This window comes from Hakea prostrata, chromosome 4 (assembly GCF_041222555.1).
Source record: "Hakea prostrata isolate BN-2017 chromosome 4, UWA_Hpros_2, whole genome shotgun sequence".
Lineage (NCBI taxonomy): Eukaryota > Viridiplantae > Streptophyta > Magnoliopsida > Proteales > Proteaceae > Hakea > Hakea prostrata.
The window spans coordinates 9689476-9716921 of NC_142603.1; the positions used below are offsets into that span (position 1 = coordinate 9689476).

Sequence of the window (27446 nt, forward strand, 5' to 3'; positions counted from 1 at the left end):
AAATTGAATCAGTCTAGCATGAATTAAGGAACAAGTTAAATGGTTTGATTCAATTTATTTTATTAATTTTGAAACTTTTAATTGACAAGATCAAGTACCTAACAAGCTGGCTCCTTTCACTGGGCCAATTTAGAGAAACAACACCAAGCCCAGAATGCAAAAGCCCATGAGGAGACTCACAAGCAGTGCCACCCATCGCATATCATAGGGAGAAACAACACAATCAAGAAAAACAAGAACCCACAAAACCAAGAAAAAAGAAGTACAAAAATGAGTTTTCTATATTAATGTATGGAATACAAAATACAAAATACAGTAGACTTAAAAGAGACACGTGGTGCTTCCTCAACAGTTCGTTTATAATCCAGCATTGCTGCTCATGTTTCTAGTCCTACCCATAGTTAGTAAATACGTGTATTAATTAGCATATTGATACTTTAATACGTGTATCTGCACGTATTATTGAAAAACTAACTTGTCCCCTATATTAAGCATACACTTGTTTCTGTACCGACTTCGAAACCAACCCGTATTGATCTCCTTATTAATTGATTTTATATTTTATTTAAAAATTAAAAAACCAAACGGTTCATGAAAAATTATTAAACAATCTTATTTGTATCCACAAAAACCATCAATTCCCGTTGTTTTCTTTTTTCTCTTCATGTTTCTTCTTCATTCACAAGGACTTGCAACTTGCTCATTGTCGACTATCTCCTTTATTATGGAGCCGTGAAGACTCTGAATTTAACTGCTAGACATGCCTTATTGGCCTGAATTAATAAAAACGTCCTATTTGTTGTACGGATTTATTAATTGTTGTTCGTATCCGTATTCAAACTATTGTCGTATCCGAATTTACTAACTATGATCCTACGAAGAGGTTATCGTATGCAATGATATGATTTATTCGAACACGCATGCATTATTGGGGACAGCGATTAAAAGCCCTGTTCAGTTTTGCTTTACTGTAACGGTTTCGAACAATTTCTCCGGAACCAGCTCTTTTTAGGTTTGTAAATTGAAGACAGTTCCTTAAAATTCGATAACCCAAAAACACAACCACAATATAAATAAGACCCACCACCAAGAAGGATCAGTAGAGAAAATCCCAGCTCCAGTTTTTCTATTTCTCAAGTTAAAAAAGAATACAGAGATGGCAAAATTAGCTGCTTATGCTATTGTTTTGGCATTACTGTCTGTGTTGGTGCTCAGCTCTGCTAACGCAGAGGTGAATTTTGATCATGCCAAGCACCACATCGACCATGCCGCCAACGCTACAGGCGAAGCTGTAGGCAAGGCTGCCGGAGTTGTGGCTGACAAATCAGGAGTGGCGGTGGAAAAATCACATTCTGCAGATACAAAAGTTGGAAGATGGTTCAGGTCAGTTTTCTGGGGTTGCATGGCAACCTTCCTGTTTCTTGTTACTTGTATATTTTTGCAAAAGAATCAGCCCAAATCCACTCTCATGAACACCAAAATAGTATTTTTCACCAACAAAACTCTCCCCTTGAAAAAATAGATGGGATTATATCAAAAACAGTTTTTTCTAGTATAACCATGCATGATTTCAACACTCAAAAACAATAAAAAACAATGAAAATGTTTTGAAACAAGAAAATTATTTTTCACTGTCAACTATAATTCTCTACTCATTGAAATCTTCATCTAATTTGACATAGGAATCATATTCTATTTCATTAGCAATCAACTCTTAGGTATTCCAATTATGACAAAAAAAAAATTGGACTGAATGATACATTTGTTGTTTGTGTTCTTCAGAACCTTTTTTGATGAACCTACAGCCCACTGACAACATTGGAGGAAATTGTGCCTAGGAGTTCAGAACCTGAGAGAGCTCATCAACTTGAACGTTTTTAATTTAACTGCTTGATTTATATGTATTACTAACTGAAAAGAAAATAAAGGAATTTGTTTCCCTAATATGATACAAGTCATCCTTTTTTCCCAACAATAGTTGCAATTCTGTTTCTTTTATTATAAATTTATAAGTTAATATAATAAAAGCAAAAAAAAAAAAAAATTAATGATTTGCAACAACTCCTCCCACCCCTCCACTGGATGTATATGGAGACTGCTTGAGAAAGACGGGATTACATTCCTAGAATGAAGAATGATGGATGACATTGACATAACAAAGGCAACATTCTAGAATGGCTCGTGGATTGAACCAAATGGCCAAGATTCACACAATTTGGAACAACAATAAACAAATGGATCGCATTCTTCCTCAACTAATCTTGACACCATGGCATTTGATTTCAATCACAACACATCCCAAGTTGTTACTTTACTAAAGAATTTAAAAGAAAACACAAAAATTTTGCTTTTTCAGAACCATAACATACAATACTAAGAAGAAGAAATTGCGACAACAAGACCTACATGCACAGATTGAGGGACAAAGATTATAACGCTGCAACATTGTATTTGTAATACCATCTTTCAATGCAACTAATATTTTATCAAAAAAAAAAAAAAAGACAAATTTTTCCCTTCTTTTCTTAGCCATTGTTAATCCCTACCAAGGACCCACAAGCAAGCTTTGAAGAATTCAAATATCATATCAGTCAGGCGATTTTGAGAGATGTATCATCCCATATTGGATTTTGTATTGTACTAATTAATGTATTATAGTGCAATTTAATGGAGAGACGTATCAATATGTATCATATCAACTATTATCATACCGAATCATGCGATGCTTGCCCAAAGATCGCAGGGAGGAGGGGGGAGGGAGGCCGAGGGGAAAGGGAAAGTGTTGTAGGGGGTGGAGGTCCAAAGCCATGACCTCATCAAATATCAAAATAAGGCTAACACAAACCCTACTAGTTCCCTAACGAAGCAATCACAAAGAAAGAGAAGGTCTATAGTCAGCATCTGTAACAAAGAATCCACAGGAGCTGATGGGAATCTGAGGTAGGAAGGGAAGAGATTTGAGACTGGACCTAGGGTTCCACATCCAGTACTGGCTGCCATTGTCGGCATGATCCATGGAGAAGCAGGTCTTCTTTAATATTTTTCGTTTTCTTTTCAACCATTCTTGTTGCAGAAGAAAGAGAGATGGAGAGACTAATACCTCTTTGCTTGAATGGTATTGCTTAAGTGAGAAGATTTCGATTACTCTCTCTCTCTCTCTCTCTCTCTCTCTCTCTCTCTCTCTGCAAATGAATATCTGATGGGAGAATGAATACTCACATTCAAGCAAGACAAACTCCAGCAGTGCAAGATAAAGACTTGAAGGCGGTGCAGGTTGATCACTTGGTGGTATAAGCTGTTAGGGCAAGTGGCCCTTTCTGGTGTGCTGCCCTTTGCATCCATTAAGGTAAAATGGCGTGTTTTGGGACCAGGTTTGTCTCCTCCTCAGCCGAAAACTCTGAATATTTCTCACCGAACCTGGGCAACCCCATTTCGCCCTGAAAGTGACTGAGTTTGTGTTTGAGGAGAAGAAAAAAAGAAGCAATTCAAACTGGGTTGGGCGCATTGTAGGGTTATGGTGCCGGATGTACTTACAGAATTACACAGAAGAAGAGGGAGGAATAATGTTATTGGAATCTTTGTTCTTCTTTCTCAATGAGGAATGGAGATGAAGAAAGAAAAACACACAAAGGATGAATGAAGAATCTTATGATTGCTGTTTCTTCGAGGAATTTTTGTTGTTGTGCATCCAAACCTTGAAAACTTGTCTCTTCACACCAACCTCTGAACAAAACTGCTGGACTTCAAGTTCGTTTTGCTTCTGAATCCTCCATCCTAGCTTCTCAGCAAACTCAAGCATCCTATCCTTCTGATGCTGCGTGAACTTCGTCCGAAATCGTTTCTTCGACAGCGCTAATGGTTTCGTTGGTTGCGAAGAAGAAATCCCCCTACCATTAGATCTGTAAACATTGAGGTCCTCGCTTGATGACTCCGTTGCCCCTGTTCCACCACCACCACAACCATAAGCCATCAGCATCGGCGGTGGAATGGAAACCATGGGTGGAGTTGTTGATAAACCCAGTTGGAATTTTTGGTGCTGGTGCAGGTGATGAGGAGCCAGTTGAGGATGATGATGAGATGAACCTGGGGGAGGAGAGATTCTGGTGTTAAAGTTGTTCTTGTGAACTGGGTCGTAGCAGCACGATCTGGGCTCACCTTCTACTTCTTTCCGGTGAAAATTCCGGTGGCAGTCGCAGGCGGCGCATTTCAGCGACTCTGAAGTCCCTTCTTCGCCGCTTGGCATAAATTCGCCACACCCATCTACGACATGCCCACCAATGTTTGCTGCGTGGTTCTTGAGACATTCCCTATATCTGATGGTGTCGGAGCTTTTTGGGGTTGTTGGTGATCTTGCCGAGTTCGATCCACCGGCAACTCCAGCTAATCCAGCTCCACCACCTACAACGATTGCCACAGGAACTGGATCTGGGTCGTCTTCTTCCTCTTGTTGTTGTTGATGATGATGATGATGATGTTGCAGACGGAGATGGCGATGATGATCTAGGATTTGAGATGATGGGTTGAGAATTTCAGTTCCGTTTCCTGTCGCATCTCTTCTTATTTCATCACCTCCTGCTGCTGGTGCTGCTGTTGTTCCTATCGAGGCAAAAGAGACCTTTGAAGATGATTCTCGAAGAGAAGGGTTATAACTGAAGGAGCTTGGCATCCCTATCTCTCTGTCTTGTTGACCTCTTAATTCCATTAATTTCTAGAGTTCCTCTTTTCCCTGACCTTTCCCTTCTAAATCATCATCATCTTTCATGCATCCGTGCTAATCCCTGGATCATGGTTCTATTCACCACTTCAACTCATCTAATCAAATCACAGCCAAGAAATAATCGAACAGAAAAATCAACCCAACTAAAAGTTAAAATAGATCAAATTCTCTCCAAAAGAATATTTGTTTTCTCCTCTGATTATGACCTTGCTGCTGCTAAAGTTCACCCACCAATTTCACAAATTTAAACCCATCTTTCCCAAGACGTAAGCAACTAACTGAGATTAAAAAAAGAAATCAAATTAGGGATTAGAAATTCAATGGGGCCCTACTTCTCTCTCACCAAATTAAAGGGGAAAAACAACTATGGAACTCTAAAACTCACTCACCTGGATTCTATTTTAGTGTGTGGGGATGATCTTTGCTTCCCACCGCCCAACTAATTCTAACAGGGATTAGACTGGTTTGGTTGTGCTGGGAGGCATTGAATGTCTTGAAACTGATAAGCTTAAAAGGGTTCTTCTGCAAAACCACCGACAAGTTCATGTTCATCCCTGTCTATGCTCTGCAAAACTGGTCCCATTCCTCATTATTGTGTTTTGTCACATTTACTGTTTTGTTTCACACACTTAGACACACCCAAAACCAAAACCCAAGAGAAAGATAGAATGTTGATGCGATGTTACCTGTACAGAATTGCTCATCTGCATAAACTCGATTACTCCAAAATGATCGATTTAAACGTGCCCAAAAACCAACATTAGAGATTATGCTTAGTTCGAGTAGAGAAAACGTCACTGTAATAATGTGTGGAAGTCTCTTGGTCCACACCTCCTGGTATTCTCTCTACTTTCTGCAAGGCTGCAACACCAACTCTTACTCCTGCAATTGATGCCCTCAACTTTGTTCCCTCTCTCTCCTTTTCTGTCTGTATTATTGATTGTTAGATGCTTATATGTTGCCATGGGTGGCCAATAAGAAGCAATGAGAGAGAACCCAATGGAGAGTAGATCCATTGAGCAGGTTTCTATGTTTTCCTTTTATATTTCCTTCTCAAATCTCAGTCACTTGATTCATTTTTTATCTCCTCTTCTTACCAAAGCTTCTTTTTTTGGGAAACAGCCTTTAGCTTCAAGTCTTTAACATGATAAACAACTCTCGTGTTCCATTTTCCTCCTCTGCATTTATTTTAATCATTCACTGAAATCTAAATCATTATAATTACTAAATCTAATAGTTTATTCTATCTATGGGTCCCAATGCATCCTCTACCTTAGCAAAGAGTTTGTTAAATTATATTAATTAATTATGTAATTAATCAGCCACCCTAATCCAGCAAGTTTGACAATCTACTTTCTCAGACAAATGTGGCTGCTACCTAATCAGTGTAGTCAATATTGAATTCATAATCACAGGAGAAAGTAAGATAAGGCTGAGAATAATTAATGAGAAATACTTAGAGCCTCTAGTTAAGACGATTAAAACAAAAGCTGAACAATTTTTAAATCAGATAAAGCTCAAGGAGCTTCTTTCAGGGTACAATTTCCAAGTTATTATATTAGAAACTGAACCAGGAAGCACTGAACTAAGACGAAAGATGCAATCAATACAAACACAAAATATACACAGAGAGAAGGGCCGGAAATTGGAGATATGTGGTTAAAATCCAACCAAGTCTCAGAGGTCGCAATGGGTTTTTTCTCTTTTGGAGCCTGGAGGTCAATTCATCAGTCGTCACTCATGCGCAAATCCTACGCATGGTATGGAAAACGACCAAAGCTCGGGTTCAACTTCAGTGATGCACATTAATTGTGCTGCCAACAATCAAAATCGAAATCCCGACCCATCCCCCAAAGCTGAGCCAGAGAAAGGGTACAAGGGCACTAGTCAGCTACGATAATGGGAATGGATGGAGTTTGTGAAGGTAGCATACAACAAGTCTGGATCCTCTACCCAAGTTGGTCTATGCAACCTCAGAGTGCATCATAAAATAATTCAAATGTGAGACCTTTAGTGGATTTTATATGGGGCATGTTAGTGGGGCCCAGCCCACTTAATTCCAGTCAAAACTTGAAGGTTACGATTAGTGATATTTTTCTTGGTTTGATTTCCTCTGAGGTAACCATAATCTTTGTTCCCTCAATTTAAGAAGATATTTGTACTCCTCTTTTTCTCATAGTGGATTGGTGAATATTTGTTCCAAAAAATTTTCTTTCTACACTAAAGAGTTTTTTCACGTAAAATTCTTAATACCATTGTGGTGATTTTTTGTGATGGAATAGTATTACAACGCATATAATCGTCCAATGGGAAGGTGATCCGGACTTATTTGTGCTCTCTTCACGCTTCTTCATCATGTTAAAAAGGCTAATGGAATTTTCTAGATTTCGTTCAAATGCGTGATAAAGAAATTATCTCCATCTGAACAAGAGAGTCAGGTGTTTTGTCTGCCACGTACCTCTCCCTGACGGACAGAGAATCTGGACTTAGGGTACGACTAGACCAACGTGATCATACATTCGACTCGCACGAGCACTTGCCCCCGACGTGCACGCCATTGTATCGTTCTGAAGAGAGAGAGAGAGAGAGAAAGAGAGAGAACGTGTTTCGGGCGTGTGCAATTTGCGCTCCATGGTGTAAGCGTGCGTGTCGGGCTGAATGAGTCTGACCAATTAGGTGTAGTGCGGTGATGGGCTGGACCCACTACAATAAATTTCCGAAAAAAGCCCATGGGCCCCATTCAGAGTAGAGAGAGAGGGGTCAAGAATTTCGTCCCTGAAATGTCCATAACACCAAATCTCCGGTTCAAGCACGCGTGACAGGACACATGAAATGGACGCGGAGGCAAAAAGAGGCGGTGACAGGAGAATTGTGATGGAAAAAAAGGAAAAGTTGTTATGAGATTTTCGCTCTTTCCTTTCAAATTTTGTTGGTTTGTATGTTGTTGGGGTTGGGCCCACCCCCAATTTCGGAGGGGCCCACATTGAGAGATCCTCTTGGGCTTTGTGAGGTGGTTTAAGTCGTTTGACCATTCATTACACGATTCACGATGGGATCTGTATTGTCATGTCCAATGTGCTGTAGCGTGGGACCCACGGAGATCAGACACTTTAAATTAAAGAGATTATGATCGACCACAAATTACATGAAATTACAGGAATCTCACATGGAATAACCTATTTATTCCTAAGGCCGTCAAGTGAGACTTGCATTTAATGTGTAACACTTGCTCCGCCCATCGAGATTTTAACCTCGACCATCCATTTCATAAGTGGTTGAAAGTATAATAGACGAAATCTCAACAGTTAGCAGCGCAGTCCTGCCCATTAATGCACAACATGAAGACCATGTCTTGTTTGCTTTAATCTTTTGATCTTTAGGATTAAAAGTTTATTGTAATTTCAGTGTCTCATTTCATGGAAGAAAATCTCTCGATTTTTTTTCATTTTGGGTAAAAATCCGTGGGCTGGGTTGTGTGTTGCTCCAAGATATATAGTCTTAGTCCCACATCTTGTAGAAGTGGGAGTTGTCATTCTACATTAAAAAGATGTGGGAATTTGTTGAGAATTTTAGTCTCAGTTCGAATAGATGTGGAAAAAGGTAGAATGGGGAGAGGCTATAAAAGGATGCTTCTCCATCCACATATAATTCATCCCAAAATCTTCCATTTTGTATATTTCTTTATCTATAGTAGAGTTTTCTCTCTTGCCCATGATTTTTTCTCTTTAAGTTTTTTCACGTAAATTCTTGTATTCTTCTTTTTTCTTATCTGCTTGCTGATTGTTCTATTCGATGAATTTTTCATAAACTAACAGTTTGATTGATAAGTTATGAGTTTGATTATGTCTCATTGTATATTATGTAATACCTTCATCTCTAATATATGAAATCATTTATTCCAAGAAAAAAAAAAAAGAGTAGGATTTTTTATCAACGAAGATGGAGGACAATGCTTCTTTCACACGCTCTTATAACATATTTATAAAGGGGATCTATCTCTGTTCTAGCTTATAGTGTTCAAAGATATTTCCCCCTCATAATTGTATGGCAAAAAAGTGTGAAAAAAAACACAATTATCATCCAACCTCAATAAAAAATTGTAGTTGTCCTGTCAATCACTCTTTGATAAAGGGTTGTTATACTTTTAATAAATAAAATAAAATAAAAAACTAATAAAGAATTTAGTTTCAAGTATGTTTAACCTTCAAATTTGTGTGAATGGAAAACTTTCTTCAAAAGAAAAGATACCTTCCCTAAATGGAAGAGATGTTACTTTATTCCCAAGGAAGTGTAACATTTGGGAAGGGAAAGAGAAAGAAAAATTTTGATCCCGAAAGGCCTCAAATGGATCAACTTTACAAAGTGGTTTCACATTAGAAGAAAAATTCAAACATCACAAAAAGATATATATTTTTTTGGATTCAAGGTTCATCCAGGCCAGTTTGCGCGTACCACGACTACATCCTCAGGGGAGCTTTTATATAATTAATATAGACGGGGCTTCACCCCTGGCCTTGAGGGGATTCGAACTCTAACCTCCTACATTGGAACACATGTCCTCATCGATCGATTCAAACACTGATACGATCGTGTGAAAAAACTTATATCTATTTTAAAATGGGTTCATGTTAAATATCTTTTGAAGAAATTATATTTGTAATGAATTGTTATTTAACCATTTCTTACCAACCAAACATGATTAACCTAATTAGGGGTGTTGGTATTGTATGATATGCACACGTAACTTCATCATTTCTCACAGTTGATGTTGATTTCAAAACAAGTTATGAGCCTCACACACAAAGAAGGGAATGCCCTAAGCATGTGTTGTAGGACATTTATAAGAATCATTTCATTTCAACTTTAATCAAGAACCATGTTGAGTTGAGTAACTCTTTTTTCTTTTTTGAGAATAAAAAATGATTGCTTACCTTTGCAGATCTCAACCACATAGATTGTATCTGGGTGTAACTTGAAATAGAAATAAAGGGATTGTTGAATCTGAATCAACCCCAAAATCCTTCCATATGGAAAAGGAAGTTTCAACTAAACAATTGCTAAGAATTCAAGGCCCACTAAGAAAGTAAAAATATTGGCTAAAAGATATCCTTACTGGAGGTAAAGGGTAGGCCCATGAACCAAGTTTGGGCCAAATAGTGAGGCCCAAATGCTAATTTTTTTCAAGGACAAGCCCAACCCCAGCATCCTTCAACTCAGCTCAAGCCCACCTTATGCCCATGAATCAGTGTTCAAAAACTCAAGCCAGAGTCAGCCCAGCCTAAACCAAATGTGGATCGTCTCCCCGACGGGTGTGCTCCCCCGACGGCGTTACAACCCACAAATTATGTGGGGTTCACAAGTAAAAAAATAAACCTCATCACCCTAATTATGTGGGCCCCTTGTAATTCGTGGTCAACAACTGTTGGGGAGAGACAATCCGGACTCGCCTAAAGCCACCCTGAAGTACAACCCTAGTTAAAACAGCTTTTAATCATTAACTACCACGAGAATATAAATTAGTGTTACAAGGGGTGGAGGTGATTGAGTCTAGATTTTCTAATATTCAAGGTGGGGTGGTTGTTAACGAAACTGTGCATAATCACACATACAAGACAAGATTTACGTTTATGCTCATCAGAAGACCACACACCATGTCCGAGCAAAGGTGACTTTACTACGAAAGATAGATCTTCATAGTTCGCTATCCAAAACTACAAATCACAGTGTACATAGCTCCTCCACACAGTTTGGGCTCATAATTGATCATTTCATAGCTAGAATTCGAAATTTTGGATATGACTGATAAAAAAAACGATGACCTTGGTGTCATTAGGACTTGAAACATGGTCAAAAACATTTTATATGGTTAAAAAAATTTCATTTCAATTAATAGAAATCTAAATATCGTTTAAATTTCATCAATCAATTTTATCTAGATTTTAGCAATCATATTAATTTACCTAACTTTTTAATTAGTGCTCGCCTGACAAAGAGGTGATCTTGACTTATTATTCGTCTCCCCCCAATGTTCAATCCTGGCTCGGACTCCGCCCCTACAAGTAACTTTGTGACTCTGAAAGAATTCAAAATTAGAGATAAAGAACTCAAAAGTTTTGGGCAGGAAACGAAAGAGATTTCTTTCATTTTTGGTTTTTCTGTGACGTTTATAAGAGTTCTTCAGATGACTTTTTTTTTTTTTTTAAAGGCTTAAAAACGAAAGACAATCCTCATTTTTCGGTAACGAAAAACTACAAATCACAGTATAAATAGCTCTTTTCCTGCCCAGAAACACATCATCACTAGAGAAAGGAAGAAATTCCTAATGGAGAAATAAACAGAAAAACTAGTATAGATCTCTAGTTTCTTTGTTTATTTCTTGATTATCTCTGATTATTCCAAGTAATATATATTTAAGATGGCCAAGTTGGCTAGCTATATTATCATTTTGGCATTGATTTCCTTGTTGGTGCTTGACTCAGTTAATGCAGCTGGTCGATCTATTGCTCAATCTCCTATTGCTCAATCTCCTGCTCAATCTCAAACTCAATCTCCTTCTGAATCAATCTCCTTCGAATCAATCTCTTTGGGATACCGCCAAACCTGCATCTCACTTTTTTAATTACGAGAAGGCTGCACATTCATTTGTCAAAGGTTTTGCAAATTGGTACAAGTGAGTTTTTTATTTTTCATTTTTTTTTGAGTAAAAGTAAGTTATCTGTTGACGTTGATGAAAACATTACACCCTGAGTATTTAATTTAGAATACGAAAATCATTGTTTTTAACTAATATTTACAGATAACATAAGATTCTACAGTTAATTTGACTCTCCCATAAGACCCATTACACCATTAAATCGTAATCAATCCATTATTTTCCTCCTCAACCATGACTTACAAGCTCCACTTTCTTGTTTCTCCTAGTTTTCGCTCTAACAAATCACCTCCACAGCCATTTTCAACCTCTGCACAATGAAGCAATTCTGGTCGGTCTTCAAGAATGAAAATTTTAGAATGTTTCAAGAATTTTGCATTTGAACATTGAAACCAGAAATTAATTTGTATTGTTTTGTATGATATTCAGAGACGCTATGGGCAAACTCGTCCCCCCAGGTGGGACGCATGGAATTTAAGATGTCAACAACTTCAAAGGGCGTTAGTTTTTCTTATTTGGAAGACATTTAGGGAAATCAATTATTTCTAGTGATGTGGTTGAGAACTGAAAATTCATACTTTTCCACAATGGAATGGATGTAATTTTAATCCCTTTGATGATTAATAATAAAGTTCAACTTGGTCTGATACTTTTTTCTCTCAAGTATCATTGTAAATCATTTGGCATTTTTTATTTTTGGTGAAAGAATGCGGTCACGCAAGACCCAACAGAAAACAAAACAAAGAAAAAACTAATTTGGCCCAACAAACAACATATCCGCCTAAAGAAATTTCAAATGTGACTTTTGTAGGATTTCCATTTCATCACACCAATTGGTTACTTGGTTTCCTTTCCGTCTAATGTGGGTGAAATGGACATATGTCCATTTGATATGAATCTTTGACGGATGTCATTAATAATGTTCCCAAACTTTCCTTGGATCTTCGAATAAAGATAAAGAAGCAAGATAGCCTGGCAAGAGTCAGATTCCATTTCAATAGACCATATCCTATATTAAGAGTAATGTCCAATCCTTCCTTCAATGCCGAAAGGTTCAGCTTTTTAAAACTTCATTACATTGCACCTTTTTTTGTGAATTTGCCTCGAAAAGCTCCACTATGGTCTCTAATAACTCCTCTTATTTGAGCAATTTGACCTTACCTGATAATGAAGATGTCAGTATTGAATTTAAACCAACCATTTGGTGGTTTGGACCAATTATATTTCTTTGTAATACTTGGTGGTTTATGTACATTCACATTGCAAAATCCCTGCAGTTTGAAAACCAGCCAACAATGTAGCATAGGTTCTAGTTGGTGGGGATTCCTACGATTCCCCGTCACCAGCCCGACCGTTTCATCTTCTTATTGCTCCGGTGAACCTGATCGAGTTCTTTCACCGACACCCCAGCAACCTCTATCTCTCCTGACGGCAGCATCGTTACTAATCACAATCATTTGACATCTTTAGTTTGCAAATGATTAATGTTCTTTCTTTCTTTTTAACCTAATTGTGCCCCCTTATTGAAAATAATAATATAAATAAGAAAAAATCATTATTATCACGCCTAATATTTATCAATCGTTTTATCATTGAAATTTAATTTTTAGAGATTTATCAAAACATACATATTCTTTAACTGAATCGTCATATCATACTACCAAACCTACTACGAGTTGTTGTAAAATGATGGGTGAAGCGATACACTCTTACATCTAAAGAACTCTTATGATCATCTTTGTAATCTAAGTTCATAATCTAATTTAGATATAAATTGTTTTATTCAACATTGCGTATACACTCTCTGAATTAAGAGTCTGATAAGAAAAGAGGAAGAGAAGGGATTGAGACCAAATGAATTAATTTATAAATATTGATCAAGTTAAACTTACCAAAAAGAAAAAGATGAACATTAAAAATAATTGAATTTGATGAGATTTCAAATCTCTAGATTCACAATGGGAGATTTATACCCGTTTGGTTGTGTGAATCTGTAGATTTATGAGTATGAGGTGAAATCTCTGGATTTCACCCCTACCTACTATAAAACGTTAAATATTTGGACCATGACTCCATAAATGTTTTTTTAGAATAAATTTTTAGATTTCATTCCAAAGATTTTGGCTAACCAAACAGTTAATTTTATGAAGCATGACTCCATAGATTTGAAATCTACAGATTTTTTAAGGGCCTGTTTGGTTACATGAGTCTGGAGATTTCAAATATTTAGAGATTTCAAATCTATAGAGTTATAATTTATAAAATTAGATGTTTGGTTGTGAAATGAAATCAGTGGATTCATCCTAAAAAATTATTTGATCGACATGATTTTTGTGAATGTGCAAATGTATAGCTTTTTTGAAATCTCTGAATTTCACCCCTTACCCATAAATCTACAGATTCACGTTTTTAGTGTAAAAAGGTGAATCTCTAGATTTCCTGAATCTAGAGATTTTAACAACCAAACGGGTATAATTCTCAGATTCACGAATTCAGAGATTTGAAATCTCTGGATTCATGTAACCAAACAGGCCCTAAATTTCCAAACTCAAGTAACCAAACAGGCCCTAAAATTAGTAATTGTATTTAGCGTAAACATCACTTACTAGTTTTTTTTTTGGGTAGAAAACTTGATTAAGTAAACTGAGACTCATAAGTCATAAGTAGGCTGAGGAACAGACTGCTTCAACCATGCAGTGGAGAGATGCCAATCCAACGATGCCTCAATCGTCAGGGCCTCCTGTGCCAAGGAATGGATCAAACACCTCCCTGTTCCTTTTTATAGATAAATTTCAATTTTTACCCTTAAAATTTTTTCTAAAATCTCAAACTACTCTAAGCTGAAACCATATTTGAGTTTAAATTCTAATAAATTACCATCAATTAAACCCAAACCAATTTCTATGAGAAAAACCCAAATCAGTTCAATTAATTTTATTGCTAAAACCTCAAAATACCCTTATATTATTTCATTTAACGTTAATCGCTTTTCTTGAGACCTTACAAGTTTTGATGTGATGCTCATGTCGTCAATTTCTGCATGGTTTATACTATTCCTCCTGTATTGGACTTCGCTGAAATATCTTAGTTTCACACCTTCAAAGTTTTATGTGATTTTCTATTTCTTGTTTTTAGTCTTGAAATTTTTTTCTATTTGATCTAATTACCTCCAACGAAGGTTGAAGGACAGTGCCATAGAGGAGTCGTTTCTCTCTCTCTCACAAAGATGTTTAAATTAAATAATACAAGATTTTTTGGGTAATTTGAGGTTTGAACTAAAAAATGTTTTCAGTCAGGGATGGTTTGGAATTTAAGAAAAATATTTAACTGGAAAAGCTAATAGAAAGGGAAGGTATTTAATCGATTTGTCAAGTAAGAAGAACGTAAGTGATGTTATCCAACTAAGAGGAGGTCCAAGTGCTATTTCGTGAACTAAGAGGGAGATAAATGATATTTACTGACCCTTGAATTTAGTGAAATTATCTAAGGGCATATTTGATTACATGAATCCAGATATTTCAAATCTCTGGATTCATAAATCTAGAATAATAAGCATTTCATAAAAATTCATATTTTTCATTAGGCCCACAATCCTAAAAATCTTATTTTTAGCAAGAGTGCAAGGCTGGATTTGCGAGTATGAGTGGGTGGGAATGGTCTTGAGGAACCATGCCATCGAAATCATTTTGTCAAGTTTTTGTTTCCTTCGATAGAATGTATCTTACGTATTCTTTAAAATCATTGTTCATGCTCTTTTTTGTATCAATTATCATTCTCAATTATGAGATTTTTTCATTATTTTAAGTTGTTTGGCATCTATTATCAGTTTTATTTTTATTTAAAATAATAGAAAATTTTCCAAAATCCATAATAAACTTTTTGTCTATTATGAATTATGGTGAGAATTTTATTCTTTATATTTAATTCTCTACATTTATGCACAAGTTTACTTAAAATTGTATGGTTAAGATGAGGGTAATATAATCAATACACATTTATAAAATCCATACTTTTTCTCTCTTTTATCACTTGCTCATTATCATTTTCTAACAATTTTTTATTTTGACACCAAATTTATTTTCAACAAAATTCACCAAACCATTTTTCATTCTTGACCAATAATGAATTATTGTACTTATTTTTTTTAATAGGCATAATAGATAATGATAATTGATACAAAAAAGAGCCTCAGAGAACAAATTTTTGTCACTCATACTCTGTTAACTAAAGCTCTTATAATGAAAGTTTTACATCTCATTCCCCCAAAAAAAATTGAACATCCACCTCTTCTTCTCCCCTAATGTTTGTAAATCCCCAAGTTATCCCTCTATTCTTTTAATGTAGATGGTTTTTCTTTTCCAAATTGAGTCGACTTACTCCTTGAATCACTGAATTATCCTGTATTTTTAACGTAACTAGTTTTTCTTTTTTCAATTAAGTCAACTTACCCCATGAACCTCCAAACTATTTTGTATCTTCGCAAACACTGAAACCAAGTTGTCATGTACATCTCTCTTCTAATTTTCCATTAAACCAAAAGTATGGCCTCATTTTTAGTCATTTTATTGTTCTCATAACCCATTAATTGTAAAAGAAAAAGAAAAACAAGGAAGAAATTGCAGTATTTCTATGGAAGTCTAATGAAAAGGTACTCAAGAAGTAAGATCACATGCACAAGCAAATTTTTTTCTTTTAAAGAAATGTACACTAAGTAATTAATAGTGATGATTGAGAAGGGAGAGAAAGGCAGTAAATTGTAACATCCATCTAAAGCTGCATTGAACCGTGTCGGTTTTTCGCTTTTATGTTCGTTACCAGCAACTTTCTCAGTCAATATTTGAGATCTGGATGAAATTTTTTTTTGTTCTTTTCATTCATAAACTTAATTGTCTGCAACTTAAAAATAGGTAGTCAATAGAGTAAATATAGAGAATGTTTGAGAATTTTTTCATGTTCAAATTTATAGTGAGGAAGAAGAAAACATTTTAACAAACACTTATAATAATTTCTTCTTCTATTTCTAAAAACAGGAGATGGTCAAACCTAACTACCATTAAACGTTTGTAAGGCATGAGATTTTACTAAAACAAGTTGCAAATGCTGTCTAAATAAAGTGTTCCATCAAACCAATCTTCTTCAAGAACAATCATGACATTACTTTCTTTTCCAATAATAAACTCATTTGCCTAATGTAGATCTCAGATTTTCCTTCTTACCAAACAAAACCTAAATCTGAAGAAGGGACAGCAGCACATATTGTCAGGCCAAACAAACAACACGTCATCATAAAAAAACAAAAATGATTAATTTAGTTTTCCATATTATTCGCTTTCTTCCTGAAAATTAACAATATTATTTTGCAGCAACTTGAGCTGTACAGGTTAAATTCCAAAAACACCCCTATTGAAGGGTAATAATTCCATGGAAAACGTGATTAAATTCGAAACTATAAGAAGGAGAATCTCGTCCAGAAAAAGAATCAATCATTGTCTACAGGAACGGGCAGTGATTCTCAGCGAGAGCTTCTGACCTGTATAAGGTCCCATTTCATCGCCTCAGAAAGAGAGAGAGAAAATCATTCTTCTCTGATTCGAGCTCAGAGAGAGAGAGAAGAATGAGTTTCAGAGAGGAAAGCGATGAAGGGAGGGACTTACGGAAGCCCTTCTTGCACACAGGAAGCTGGTATAGAATGGGTTCGAGGCAGTCGAGTATGATGGACAAGCTTGGTTCTTCTGCTCAAGTGCTGAAAGACAATTCTGTTTCCGTTCTATTCTGCGTTCTCATCGTTGCTTTGGGTCCTGTTCAATTCGGCTTTACTGTAAATTACTTTGCATACCCACTTGAATTCTCTCTCTTAATGCTGCTTCGTTTATCTTGATTGTAGATTTCTTTCTGAATTTTCTTTTATGTTCAGGCTGGTTATTCTTCTCCTACGCAAGATGACATTATCAGCGATCTGGGACTTACAGTCTCCGAGGTTGAATCTTCTTTTAATTTAAATATTAATAATAATTGTGGGATGAATTTCAAAATTGAATTCGATCTTCTAGTTCTAACTTCTAACCCATAATCGTGGAGATTTCCAGTTCTCGATTTTTGGGTCTCTATCCAATGTGGGTGCCATGGTTGGAGCAATAGCTAGCGGTCAGATTGCAGAGTACATAGGGAGAAAAGGGGTACTCGCTCAACCATTTCTATACTTTTTTGTGATTTTTAAGTATCTTCTTCTCTTGAACTTAACATTTAATCCCCCTCCAACACAACTAAATTGCAGTCATTGATGATTGCTGCTATCCCTAATGTCATTGGATGGCTCGCGATATCTTTTGCTCGTGTAAGGGATTCTCTACCAACTTATTGTTTTTATTTCACTGACTGTCCATTTAAACCGTTGTGTGTGTGTTTTTCCCTGCTGATTAATTTTAACTTTTGTTATCAGGATTCTTCATTTCTGTACATGGGAAGGTTACTGGAAGGATTTGGAGTGGGAATAATCTCTTACACTGTAAGCCCAAAATTTATTTTATCTGTTCTTCTGGGATTTCGTATTGAATTGTGAGGAGCTTAATTTATCTCTCTCCCTTGAGTAATGCCCGATTAATTATGTTTGGATTCTGTAGGTGCCTGTATATATAGCAGAGATAGCACCTCAGAACTTGAGGGGAAGCCTTGGATCAGTGAACCAGGCAAGTTATCTCTTCCTTGCTCTGTCGTTGTAGTTGTGGATTCATGTTCTCATTATTGATCCCAGTAACCTTGATTGTTGCAAACTAACCAACAAAATTGGTCATTCTGTGTGTAGCTATCAGTAACAATCGGAATAATGTTGGCTTATCTTTTGGGACTTTTTGTTAACTGGAGAGTGCTTGCAGTTTTAGGTAAGCCTCTAAGAAGGTTTGGTTTGATGACTCCTTACTATTACAAGAAGATATTTGAATTTCAGTATTTTATCCTACATACATTAAAGGTGTTTGGAATATTTATTCCCATCAATAAGATATGGACTTAAACTGACATTCATACTTTGTGTTCTTCATGTTCATTTGTTTGAATTACCACACTATTCTGTTTTTTTCTGGATAAGTGTCATAAACAAAGATACTTTGTTTGTCAGAAGCCATTTTTCCATTGTATTTAGTCTTGAGATAGTTTATTTCTGTTTCTTTCTAATTTTACCTTGCTTCATTTTATCTTTAAAAAATCTATTTGGTCACTTCTTATTTGTTGGAGTTTGGATGAAACTTTTAAGTTGAACTTGGTTTTAAATTGGTGAAGATTCATGGTTCAATAAGTCTGACAGTAGGTTAAATACTCCAAATTTTGGAAAGATTAATTAGATATCTCGTTTCTATAACAGTTTTCTATTTAGGAACAATATGTCTCTCTTAGATGGTAAACTGAACAGAGTTGTTGGATGCTTGATTAAGTTTTAAAGGTTTACAAACATTTCTCTGCAATCAAAGGAAAGTTTTTGCTTCTTAACTTTACTGAAGTTTTGATAGGGTTTACACACATGACTGTTGTGACAAAAAATCAACTTGATAAATTAGAGATAACAAGGAGAAGAATAACAACAACAAGAAGCAAAAGTTTATCAAATTCTCCTCCCACAACAGTCATTTATTAAATGGAAGCCACACTAGTGGAAGTACTACTGCCCGTATCTAGTTACATTAATGAAAGGAAAGTCTATAAAAGGGAAATTTTCCTAATCTAGCTTATGGTTACTAGTCCTTTGTCTGAAGGAAATAAACAAAATAAAACAACTTAATAATGTACATGATACATATATACCCCCCACAGTACATATGGATCATGTAGACATGTAACCCTAAGGTGGCAGCTATCTTTTAGTCTCTTGCCCTGACCACAGAAAATACTTGTTACTTTTTAACTATTAGATCTGATCTACCAGCTTCTGCTCGTTAATCAGATGTCATCATTGTGTTATCTTTTATACAGTGACTTGAAAATTCTTCAGCCAGCAGTTGATGACTGCAAAGTTCGCCCTTTGAGCAGCTTTCTTTTCATTTTTCTTTAAACTTGGATTGTATTGAATCAAATGGAAAGGACCCTGCTACCCCAAAAAATAAAAAGGGCGTACCCAGTGCCGAAGCTCCCAACACTGTGGGGTCTGAGGAAGGGACTTTCTAGGCAGTCTTACCCCTGAAAGTCCAATAAATAAATAATACTGGAGTTTCTGAATTACTTAAGTCTTGCACCATTAAACTCAATATCTTAAATAATTTTTTTCTTTTCATGCAGGAATCTTGCCCTGTACAATTTTGATACCTGGTCTCTTTTTCGTCCCTGAATCACCTCGGTGGCTGGTGAGGATTCTGAAGTAACATATTTTTCAGAAAGGCTGAAAGTCATGTTACAGGCTCTTATATGCTTTCTAATGAATTGCAGGCAAAAATGGGTATGATGGATGATTTTGAAGCTTCTTTGCAAGTTTTGCGAGGATTTGAGACGGATATATCAGTTGAAGTGAATGAAATCAAGGTACCATGTATTAAATTTTCATATCCCTTTTTTTGCATGGGAGGTAATCCATGCCCATAAAGTGTTTCTTAGCCTATTAACCAATTAATTGGACAGAGATTCAATATTAAAAGCTAACATATGATGTGGTTTTTATATTATTATCTATCTGGTCACTGAGATTTTGTTTGTAATTTTCTTTTTACAGAGGGCTGTGGCATCATCTAGGAAAAGAACTACAATTCGGTTTTCTGATCTGAAACGAAGAAGATATTGGTATCCTTTGACGGTATTGTGGATTTCTGAAAAATTTTGATGTTGCATTTCTCAAACCCAAAAGCGAAGTAACAAAAGTGAGAAGAGGAACCTCAGCCACACCCCTTCCCCTAAGGTTTTCTGGTAAAACCTAGTAAAGGCCACATTGCCTGTCAGGCCTTCACTGCCTGGAGAGCCCTATCATGTTGCCTGTCCTCCCAATCTTTTCTTATTAGCCATTCCATCCAAGCCTCCCCGTCTTATATCTTTTGCCCGAGGATGGAAGACCCAAACCACCTGTTCATTGCTTACCCATGTACCAAACCCATTTGGACTGGGCCCTTGCCTCTATCTAGCCATGGTGCAGATGCCCCAACCTTTTGAGATGGTGTGTCAGTGGCTTATGTCATCCTTCAGAGGTTCTACTGCTGTCACTGACTCAATGGGAAAGCGTCTCTTTGGCGCATGTATTACACATATTTTGGATGGAGCAAAACTCCCACAGATGGTCCTCTAAAACCAGATCTTCTGGGCAGATACGGAAGGCTGTCTATGGGGATGTCAGCTCCAAGCTCTCCCTTCTTGTACCCAATTCACTTATTGACCCCCCAAGGAACAGACCTATTGTTGTCTGTTCCTTGGGGCCTAGATACCTCTTTGCTTTGTCCTCCTAGGCACTGTAGCCTAGCCAGTAGCCCCCCCCCTTCCCCTCACTCCCCTCTTGTACTTCTCTCTTCTGGGTGTTGATAGTATATTTTTATTCACCCAGAAAAGAAAATTGAGAAGAGGAAAGCAAAAAGGGAAAGATCTTGATGACAAGAGACCTGATTTGCTCTACAATTGCTGTTTTGCAGATAGGAATTGGATTACTTGTGCTGCAGCAGGCTAGTGGAGTCAATGGTGTGCTATTTTACTCCACCACCATTTTTGAAACTGCTGGTAAGCTCATGAGATGTGACGAATTAGTTTATTTTGGATGAATCCTTCAAACATGTGGTGTCCTGTATATCAAACTGGCTTCGGTCTTCTTAGTGGAGCTCTAGAATCCAGATGGTGTTTCTATGTCAAATTTGGTAGTGATTTTTTACCTTGATTAGTTCTAGTGTTTCCAAGTAGTCACAGGTTTGAGTCTGGAAACACCCTCTCTGCAAAAGCAGGGGTAAGGCTACAACAAAAGTGACCTGGAACACTCAAAAAAGATCTCAACTCTAGCTGCTCATTGGATTGCTTGTTGAAGAAGGCAGCTTGTTATCTTGTTAAAGGTTATGAAGAAAGTTGGCCTTTGAAAAGTTAGACAAGCTGTGGCCTATGAATAAAGAATTTAGGAGCAGCTAGAAGGGATGTAAAATACAATGTCTTCACTAAATGATTGATGCAGGAAAAGTAAGGCCCTGCTATAGAAAAATATGTGATGAATGACTAAGAAAAAATATATGGTTGACTGGTGATGAACAGCGAATACAAGGACCAAATCCGTTATAGAAGATAGCTGATATTCACCATGAATACTGGAAAACGCTCTGCTACCTAGTGATTTGATGTCAGATCAGGAAGAAATGAGGTTTTAGAAATAAAGTAGAAGATTTTAGGAAATTCAGATATAAAAATTTGATTCATAGATATTGGTTCATTGGTAAAATATTTGAGGTTTTAAACTGACAAAAAATGTTAAGGACTTTATGGGTAGTCATGAATGGGAGTATAATAGAGCCCTGTACTGAGCTTTCACAGACAGTACCTGGAGTAATGTACAGCACCAAAAATGAAGATATTGCCTTGTGGAATGTGGATTCCTGGGATGGGTTACACATGAGCCATAATTTTGGGCTTTCAAATGTCAATGTCGACAGAAATTCTGTGATGAGGACGTGGTTATTTTTGAAATTTGTGCAAGAAAAAGAAAGCAGAAATTTCAGGCATACAAATATTAATATTCATTTCTGATATGGAATAGATTTTTATTGATTCATATGTTGAAGAAGACTCATATCATGGAACCTAGGGCTGGTATTTGTTTTATTATTATAAGCTCCTGGGTGCTTGTGTGGTTTCTAAGCTGAATATGCCTTGAACTTGATTGATCTGTAGACTCAAAAAGCCTTTTTAAACATAGTCATGAAAGACAACAATGCCTTTTGTCAGTTCTTTTCCAAGAATCAAGTAATTTTCACCTCAAACTGAATTGGGCACACTGTTCAGGATGTTGTATACCCTTGCTCCAGGTTTCAACCATATGTTTTCTATTTTTTGCTTTTTGTATTGTGTTAAGAGTGGCAATATCATCTTCCCTGATTTCCTGAATTTTCATTCAAGCTATGCCAAACTTGACCAAACCAATCCAATTACTAATCCTTGCATATAAAGGGCAAACCTGGTGCCAAAGGCTTCCACTTAAGCAAAGTCCGAAGGTTTTTCTTGGTGTGTGTGTGTTTCGTCTTTTTTTTTTTTTTTTTTTTTGGTGGGGGGGGGGATTTCCTATGTAATCTTACCGCAACAGTTTTTGCTGAGGGTTGTCTTGATGCCTTGACCTTGGGGTTACAACTGTGGTCCACTGACCATTGTGCCATGGCCCACCCCTAATCACTGATCCCTTCATATAAGTAATCTATTTGTTAGACTTCTCATTTTTGTCAATTTGTGTCATAGTTGTCATGGCATCTAGGCAGCCCAAGGCATTGGAGAGATCGAAATGAAAGGTGACACTGACAAGGCTACCAAGGAGTTTAAGGTGGCTCAACACTTAGACGATACCTTGACAACTATGATCTTTGGTTAAGAAATTATGGCTACCCACTTGGTTTTACTGATTATGCAGAAGCTAAACTGTAACCTATTTTGATGGAATTGAGCTTGGCAATCAATGTTCTTGGTCCATGGTGCTTGGTCTAATTGTTAGGATGTGCTAAGCTTTTTGGCTGCATCCATGAATGTTTTACTTGACTGGGTCCAGGTGCAGAGATGTAATAATTCTACTGTTGGTAAACTTGACAAGGCCATAATCAGGTAGCTTTCTATATACTTGTGACTAGTTACTGACTTACTGTGACTGTAACTCCCTGTGTCTGTGTTTGTTTTGTAACCATTGAGGTTTTGGATGTCCTGTTTTAGCTGTCTCATGCTGTTCTTAGCTTGGTAGAATCATTTAATTGAGTATACTGCTCACTTTTATATCAATAAATATTGCTGGTCACAAGGAGGAAGGGGGGGAAGTTGGCTCCCTTTGGCTTTCTGACATATCTTCTTCGTTTAATTGGATCACATTTGAGCAGGTATTTCCTCAAGTAGTATTGCAACCTTTGGGCTTGGTGCTATTCAGGTACCAAATAGAATCACTAAGTCAATAGTATTTCTGTTCGTCCAAATAAAATTACAGCATTACATGAGCAATTTCATATGATCCATCTTACTAAAAGATGTCCTGCACTATCTAGGTTCTTGCTACTGGAGTCACAACATGGTTGGTTGACAAAGCTGGCCGTCGACTTCTGCTTATAGTGAGTGATAGTTGAATGGTTTCTTTTCCTCAGTTAGATCGTGTCTTCTTAGAATATGAACATTTAAAGATTTTATCACTTGCTGCAGATCTCTTCATGTGGAATGACTGCCAGTCTTCTTATTGTTTCAGTATCATTTTTCTTAAAGGTCAGTTACACTGTGGACCTTTGGATTTTGCTTGATGTATGGATTTTACATTTAAAATCCAGCATCCCTAGAGTTCATGAATTGAGGACAATATATTTATACTTCTTCTGCAAACAGAGCATTTTCTCTGAAGGTTCTAGTTTATATGATTCGATGGGGATATTGTCGGCAGTGGCAATTGTGGTATGTCCTTCCCTCCAAATTCTGAAGTTTCTTGGTACTGTTTGTTGTTAGTAATTCTCAGTTTAACCATATTTTATTTTTTTTGGCAGACCTTCGTGGTCTCTGTCTCTTTAGGAATTGGAGCTATCCCATGGATTATAATGTCAGAGGTATCCACTTGTTATCTCAAGTCTTCTAGGAAGAAGAATAAGAAAAATAGGAAAATTAGTTTCAATCATTTGAGTTTGTATACTCTCTTGGTCTTGGCCTTTAGTGCCTTTTTCCTTTTTATTTGTTTTGCTTTTTGCTTAGGGCCTTGTTGGCTTCGTTAGGGCTCTGCCCTTGCTTTCTTGTATTCTCCCCCCCCCCCCACGGGTTCTCTCCTCTTTGGTTAATGAATTCTTTATCATCCCAAAAAAATGCCAGAGGTATCCACAGTTTATTCAGCTTGTTTCCTTAGGCAATCTTTCCTGCTTAATTATACATCTGACATTTTGCTGAAAACCGCATCAGTGATGCTTATAGTTTTCGCATGAAATACTGTGAAGTGCCTATGGCATTTTACATGCTTGTAACTTCAGTTGCAAAAGACAGGAAAGTTAAAAAATTTGAGCCGGTGGACCAGCAGGTCCTTTGGGGAAATGCAGTGTCTATGCCTGTGTGGACCCTAACTTCATGTTAGTGCTGGTCATAAAAGCAAATTTTCTGAGGTAGCTTTGAAATATTAGGATTTATTATTGGGCAGAGTAGGAACTACTAATTGACCAACAGTATCGCTCTCTTTTTTATTTTTATCCGTTTTTCAAGTGTACTCATGTCACTCTTTCTTGATTTGTGTCAGATTTTAAAATGTACTCATGTTACATGTGCTTTTGTATCTGGCATGACAGATAATGCCAGTGGATATTAAGAGCCTTGCTGGAAGTGTAGCCACATTGTGCAACTGGTTAACAGCTTGGGTGATTACAATGTCTGCAAACTTGCTTTTGAGTTGGAGTAGTGCAGGTCCTCCCTCTCTCTCCTTTCTCTCCTCTGTCTCCTCTGTCTCCTCTGTCTCCTCTCTCTCTCTCTCTCTCTGAAATGAACTAAAAGAAGACTCCATCCTCTTCAGGTACATTCACAATTTACACAGTCGTGAGCGCTTTTACCATAGTGTTTGTGGCACTTTGGGTACCTGAGACGAAGGGGAGAACTCTTGAGGAAATCCAATGGTCTTTCAGATGAATTTATTTGCTGGAAGATTTGATTTCTCAATAGCTGCTTTCTGGTGGCGTTACACATTCTGAAGTGAAATTGGTAATCTGCTCTGGCATCGAGCATACTCTTACCACCTCTGCCGTTCATAGTTTTATTTCATGATGCAATAAATTACAGATGTGAGCATATTTTATTGGAAATAAATCTTGGGCTGGGTTAGATGAGTTGGGATTCTGTGCATTGAAATTCTCTTTAATTTTATTTTGTGTAATATGCCACTTTAATGGCCTAAATTATGGTAGTACTAGGAATGCTGGATTTAATTTATTAGGTTAGTTTGAGACATTCATTTCATTAATTGTTTTCTCCTTGGTGTTGATAGAGTCATGCTTCAATAGAATCCTTATTCCTATCCTGCATAGAGTTTTTAGTATGTGGTACACCATTATAACTAGTTAAAATTGAGTTTTGGTTACAGGGGATGCCTATTCCTATTATGGTAGAACTTACTCTTTCAAGTATTTTTCCTTTCCATCTTGTAAGTATCCTGGTACAACAAAACTCAAATCCTTATCCTAACAAAATGGGGACAGTTACATGGATCCCAGTAGAAACCAAAAAAAAAAAATAATAATAATAAAAATGTAGGGGGAAGATCACATTGAAGAAGACAAACTCTAAGGCATTGACCCTAATTAGCTACAAACTGCATTGTAGCTACTAACATTTTGCTCTTGTCCTAAAGAAAGGCATTGACTACAACAAAAAGCATCCCAAAAATAAAGTCCAACCAAAAGGGGTTACATGGATATTTGCTTCCAATCAGCTCTTTTGAAGTCATGAAGGGAATGAGGCCTAGGCTAAGTATGTCTTTCTTCATTGTTTCTCCTATTGTTATCTGAGACCTGTCTTTAGGTATTTTTGGCTTCTCAAATTAACTCCTTCAAGAGGGGGGGGCATCCAAATGCCTCTGTTGAATATGGCCATATGCCACTTCAAGCGACTCTTTCTAAGTTTATCATGGAATAGAGCTACTTGCAGGCTCGCAGCATAGCTTAATATAGTCACCAAATATATTTGCGTAAGAGCGACAGAGATCCATAGGAAGTTGAAATATTAATTAGAGCTTGGCTTTGCCTCCAATATTCTGTGAGATTCTGGATCATGATTTTTTATGCAGTGCAACCTTTGGTGAGATGCTAAGGTAGGGCTGATGGGATTTCAGACTAGTTGCCCATTTATCCCTTTTTCCCATTCTCATCATCTTATCCACTATGAAATCACATTAGTAAGTTTTGGCTTCCTTTTTTATTATTTTTCATGTTCCAGTTGCTGAATATTTATTTTTCCCATTGTTTACTACTCTGTTTTTTTCCAGTTAAACATTGCATGTGGCAGTTTAGTATTCTAAAGCACCCCCACCCAACTGTTTGATTTTGGTGCTGATGTCTCAAAGTCCGACTTCAGCTTGATTTCTTTTAAGATCTTCTGACTTTCTGTTTCAGCATGGTGTTTTTTATACTGTTGTTCAAATTGTTCGTTGTTTTGAAGCACTTTTGGTTTCCCTTTGGCCTCTCTGAACCCAGTAACCTTAGGATTCTACAAACCCATCAAGTGGTATGAGAGCTGTGGTTGGCAATGAGCTTAGGCCTTTCTATATTGCTAGACTTCAAGATTCTATTAAATTTGTCCAGAAAGAGTCAGAAAACTATTTGACAGTGTAGCTGTACCAAACCAGCAAGGGGGGAATGCAGTGGAAAACCACCCCGACTACAGGACTGATAATAATACAAAGAAGGTGAAGCCTTTTTCTTTTTTCTCTTTTGAAACCTCACTAGACAGATATTCATGGCTATTGATTAGCTTATCTAAACGCTAGGATTCTAAATCTTTAAATTCAAGCTTAGCTTCATTGGATTCTTTATGCTTGTTATTTAGTCTTCTACAAATCCATCATCTCACCAACCCTTTTTGTTGTAATCGAGGTTCTTAATCTATTGGCCATGTACTGTTTTCTATTTAAAACCTCGTACCCATTTCAGTGCTCATACTTAAGGGACAGTCGAGTTTAATTCTAGATAATCAGCTTGGTTCTATTTGATTCTGGTCTCTGGAAGCCAGGACTGCAACTAACCGATGAACTGCGCAGCATTATATTTTGGGACTGGTACCAATGAATATTCATACAAGTAGTACCAAAAAAGAAAATTTGCAAACCTGTGTTAGAATAATGTATCAGTACATATATTGTACTTGATATACATTAAGCTTATTTTAACAAGTTCTAATCTTAACTGGGTTTTGTTTGGTTCTTCTGGTTTCAGGCCAGAGTTGGTT

At 36.8% G+C, this 27446-nt stretch overlaps 1 protein-coding gene and 1 pseudogene across 7 annotated transcripts; one reads left to right on the forward strand and one right to left on the reverse strand.

Moving 5' to 3' along the window:
- Positions 1 to 2499: 2499 nt before the first annotated feature.
- On the reverse strand, positions 2500 to 5654 carry LOC149017714 (zinc-finger homeodomain protein 6 pseudogene; annotated as a pseudogene). 6 transcript variants are annotated; one of them, XR_016172852.1, is made up of 2 exons: positions 5404 to 5654; positions 2500 to 4812 (listed from the first exon to the last, which is right to left on the reverse strand). The product of XR_016172852.1 is annotated as a zinc-finger homeodomain protein 6 pseudogene, transcript variant X4 (transcript). The 6 variants fall into 6 exon arrangements; XR_016172851.1 differs by having other exon boundaries at positions 2500 to 5239; XR_016172849.1 differs by having other exon boundaries at positions 2500 to 5290.
- An 11225-nt stretch (positions 5655 to 16879) lies between these two features.
- On the forward strand, positions 16880 to 27435 carry LOC149017715 (sugar transporter ERD6-like 6). The gene is made up of 18 exons (XM_089152035.1): positions 16880 to 17187; positions 17284 to 17346; positions 17456 to 17545; positions 17644 to 17703; positions 17809 to 17874; positions 17990 to 18055; positions 18172 to 18247; positions 19635 to 19699; positions 19782 to 19874; positions 20062 to 20142; positions 20963 to 21047; positions 23378 to 23424; positions 23540 to 23602; positions 23691 to 23750; positions 23868 to 23933; positions 24023 to 24082; positions 24803 to 24917; positions 25024 to 27435. Exons 1-18 carry the CDS (start codon positions 16984 to 16986, stop codon positions 25134 to 25136), a joined length of 1473 nt encoding a protein of 490 aa, XP_089008161.1. The 5' UTR covers positions 16880 to 16983; the 3' UTR covers positions 25137 to 27435.
- Positions 27436 to 27446: the final 11 nt, after the last annotated feature.

Excerpts from the sequence above, each read along its gene's own strand:
- LOC149017715 (XM_089152035.1), top strand. The coding sequence starts at position 16,984 with ATGAGTTTCAGAGAGGAAAGCGATGAAGGGAGGGACTTACGGAAGCCC. Across the intron at positions 17,347-17,455 it reads TGGGACTTACAGTCTCCGAG|TTCTCGATTTTTGGGTCTCT; the intron begins GTTGAATCTTCT and ends GGAGATTTCCAG. Across the intron at positions 23,425-23,539 it reads TTGGGCTTGGTGCTATTCAG|GTTCTTGCTACTGGAGTCAC; the intron begins GTACCAAATAGA and ends TGCACTATCTAG.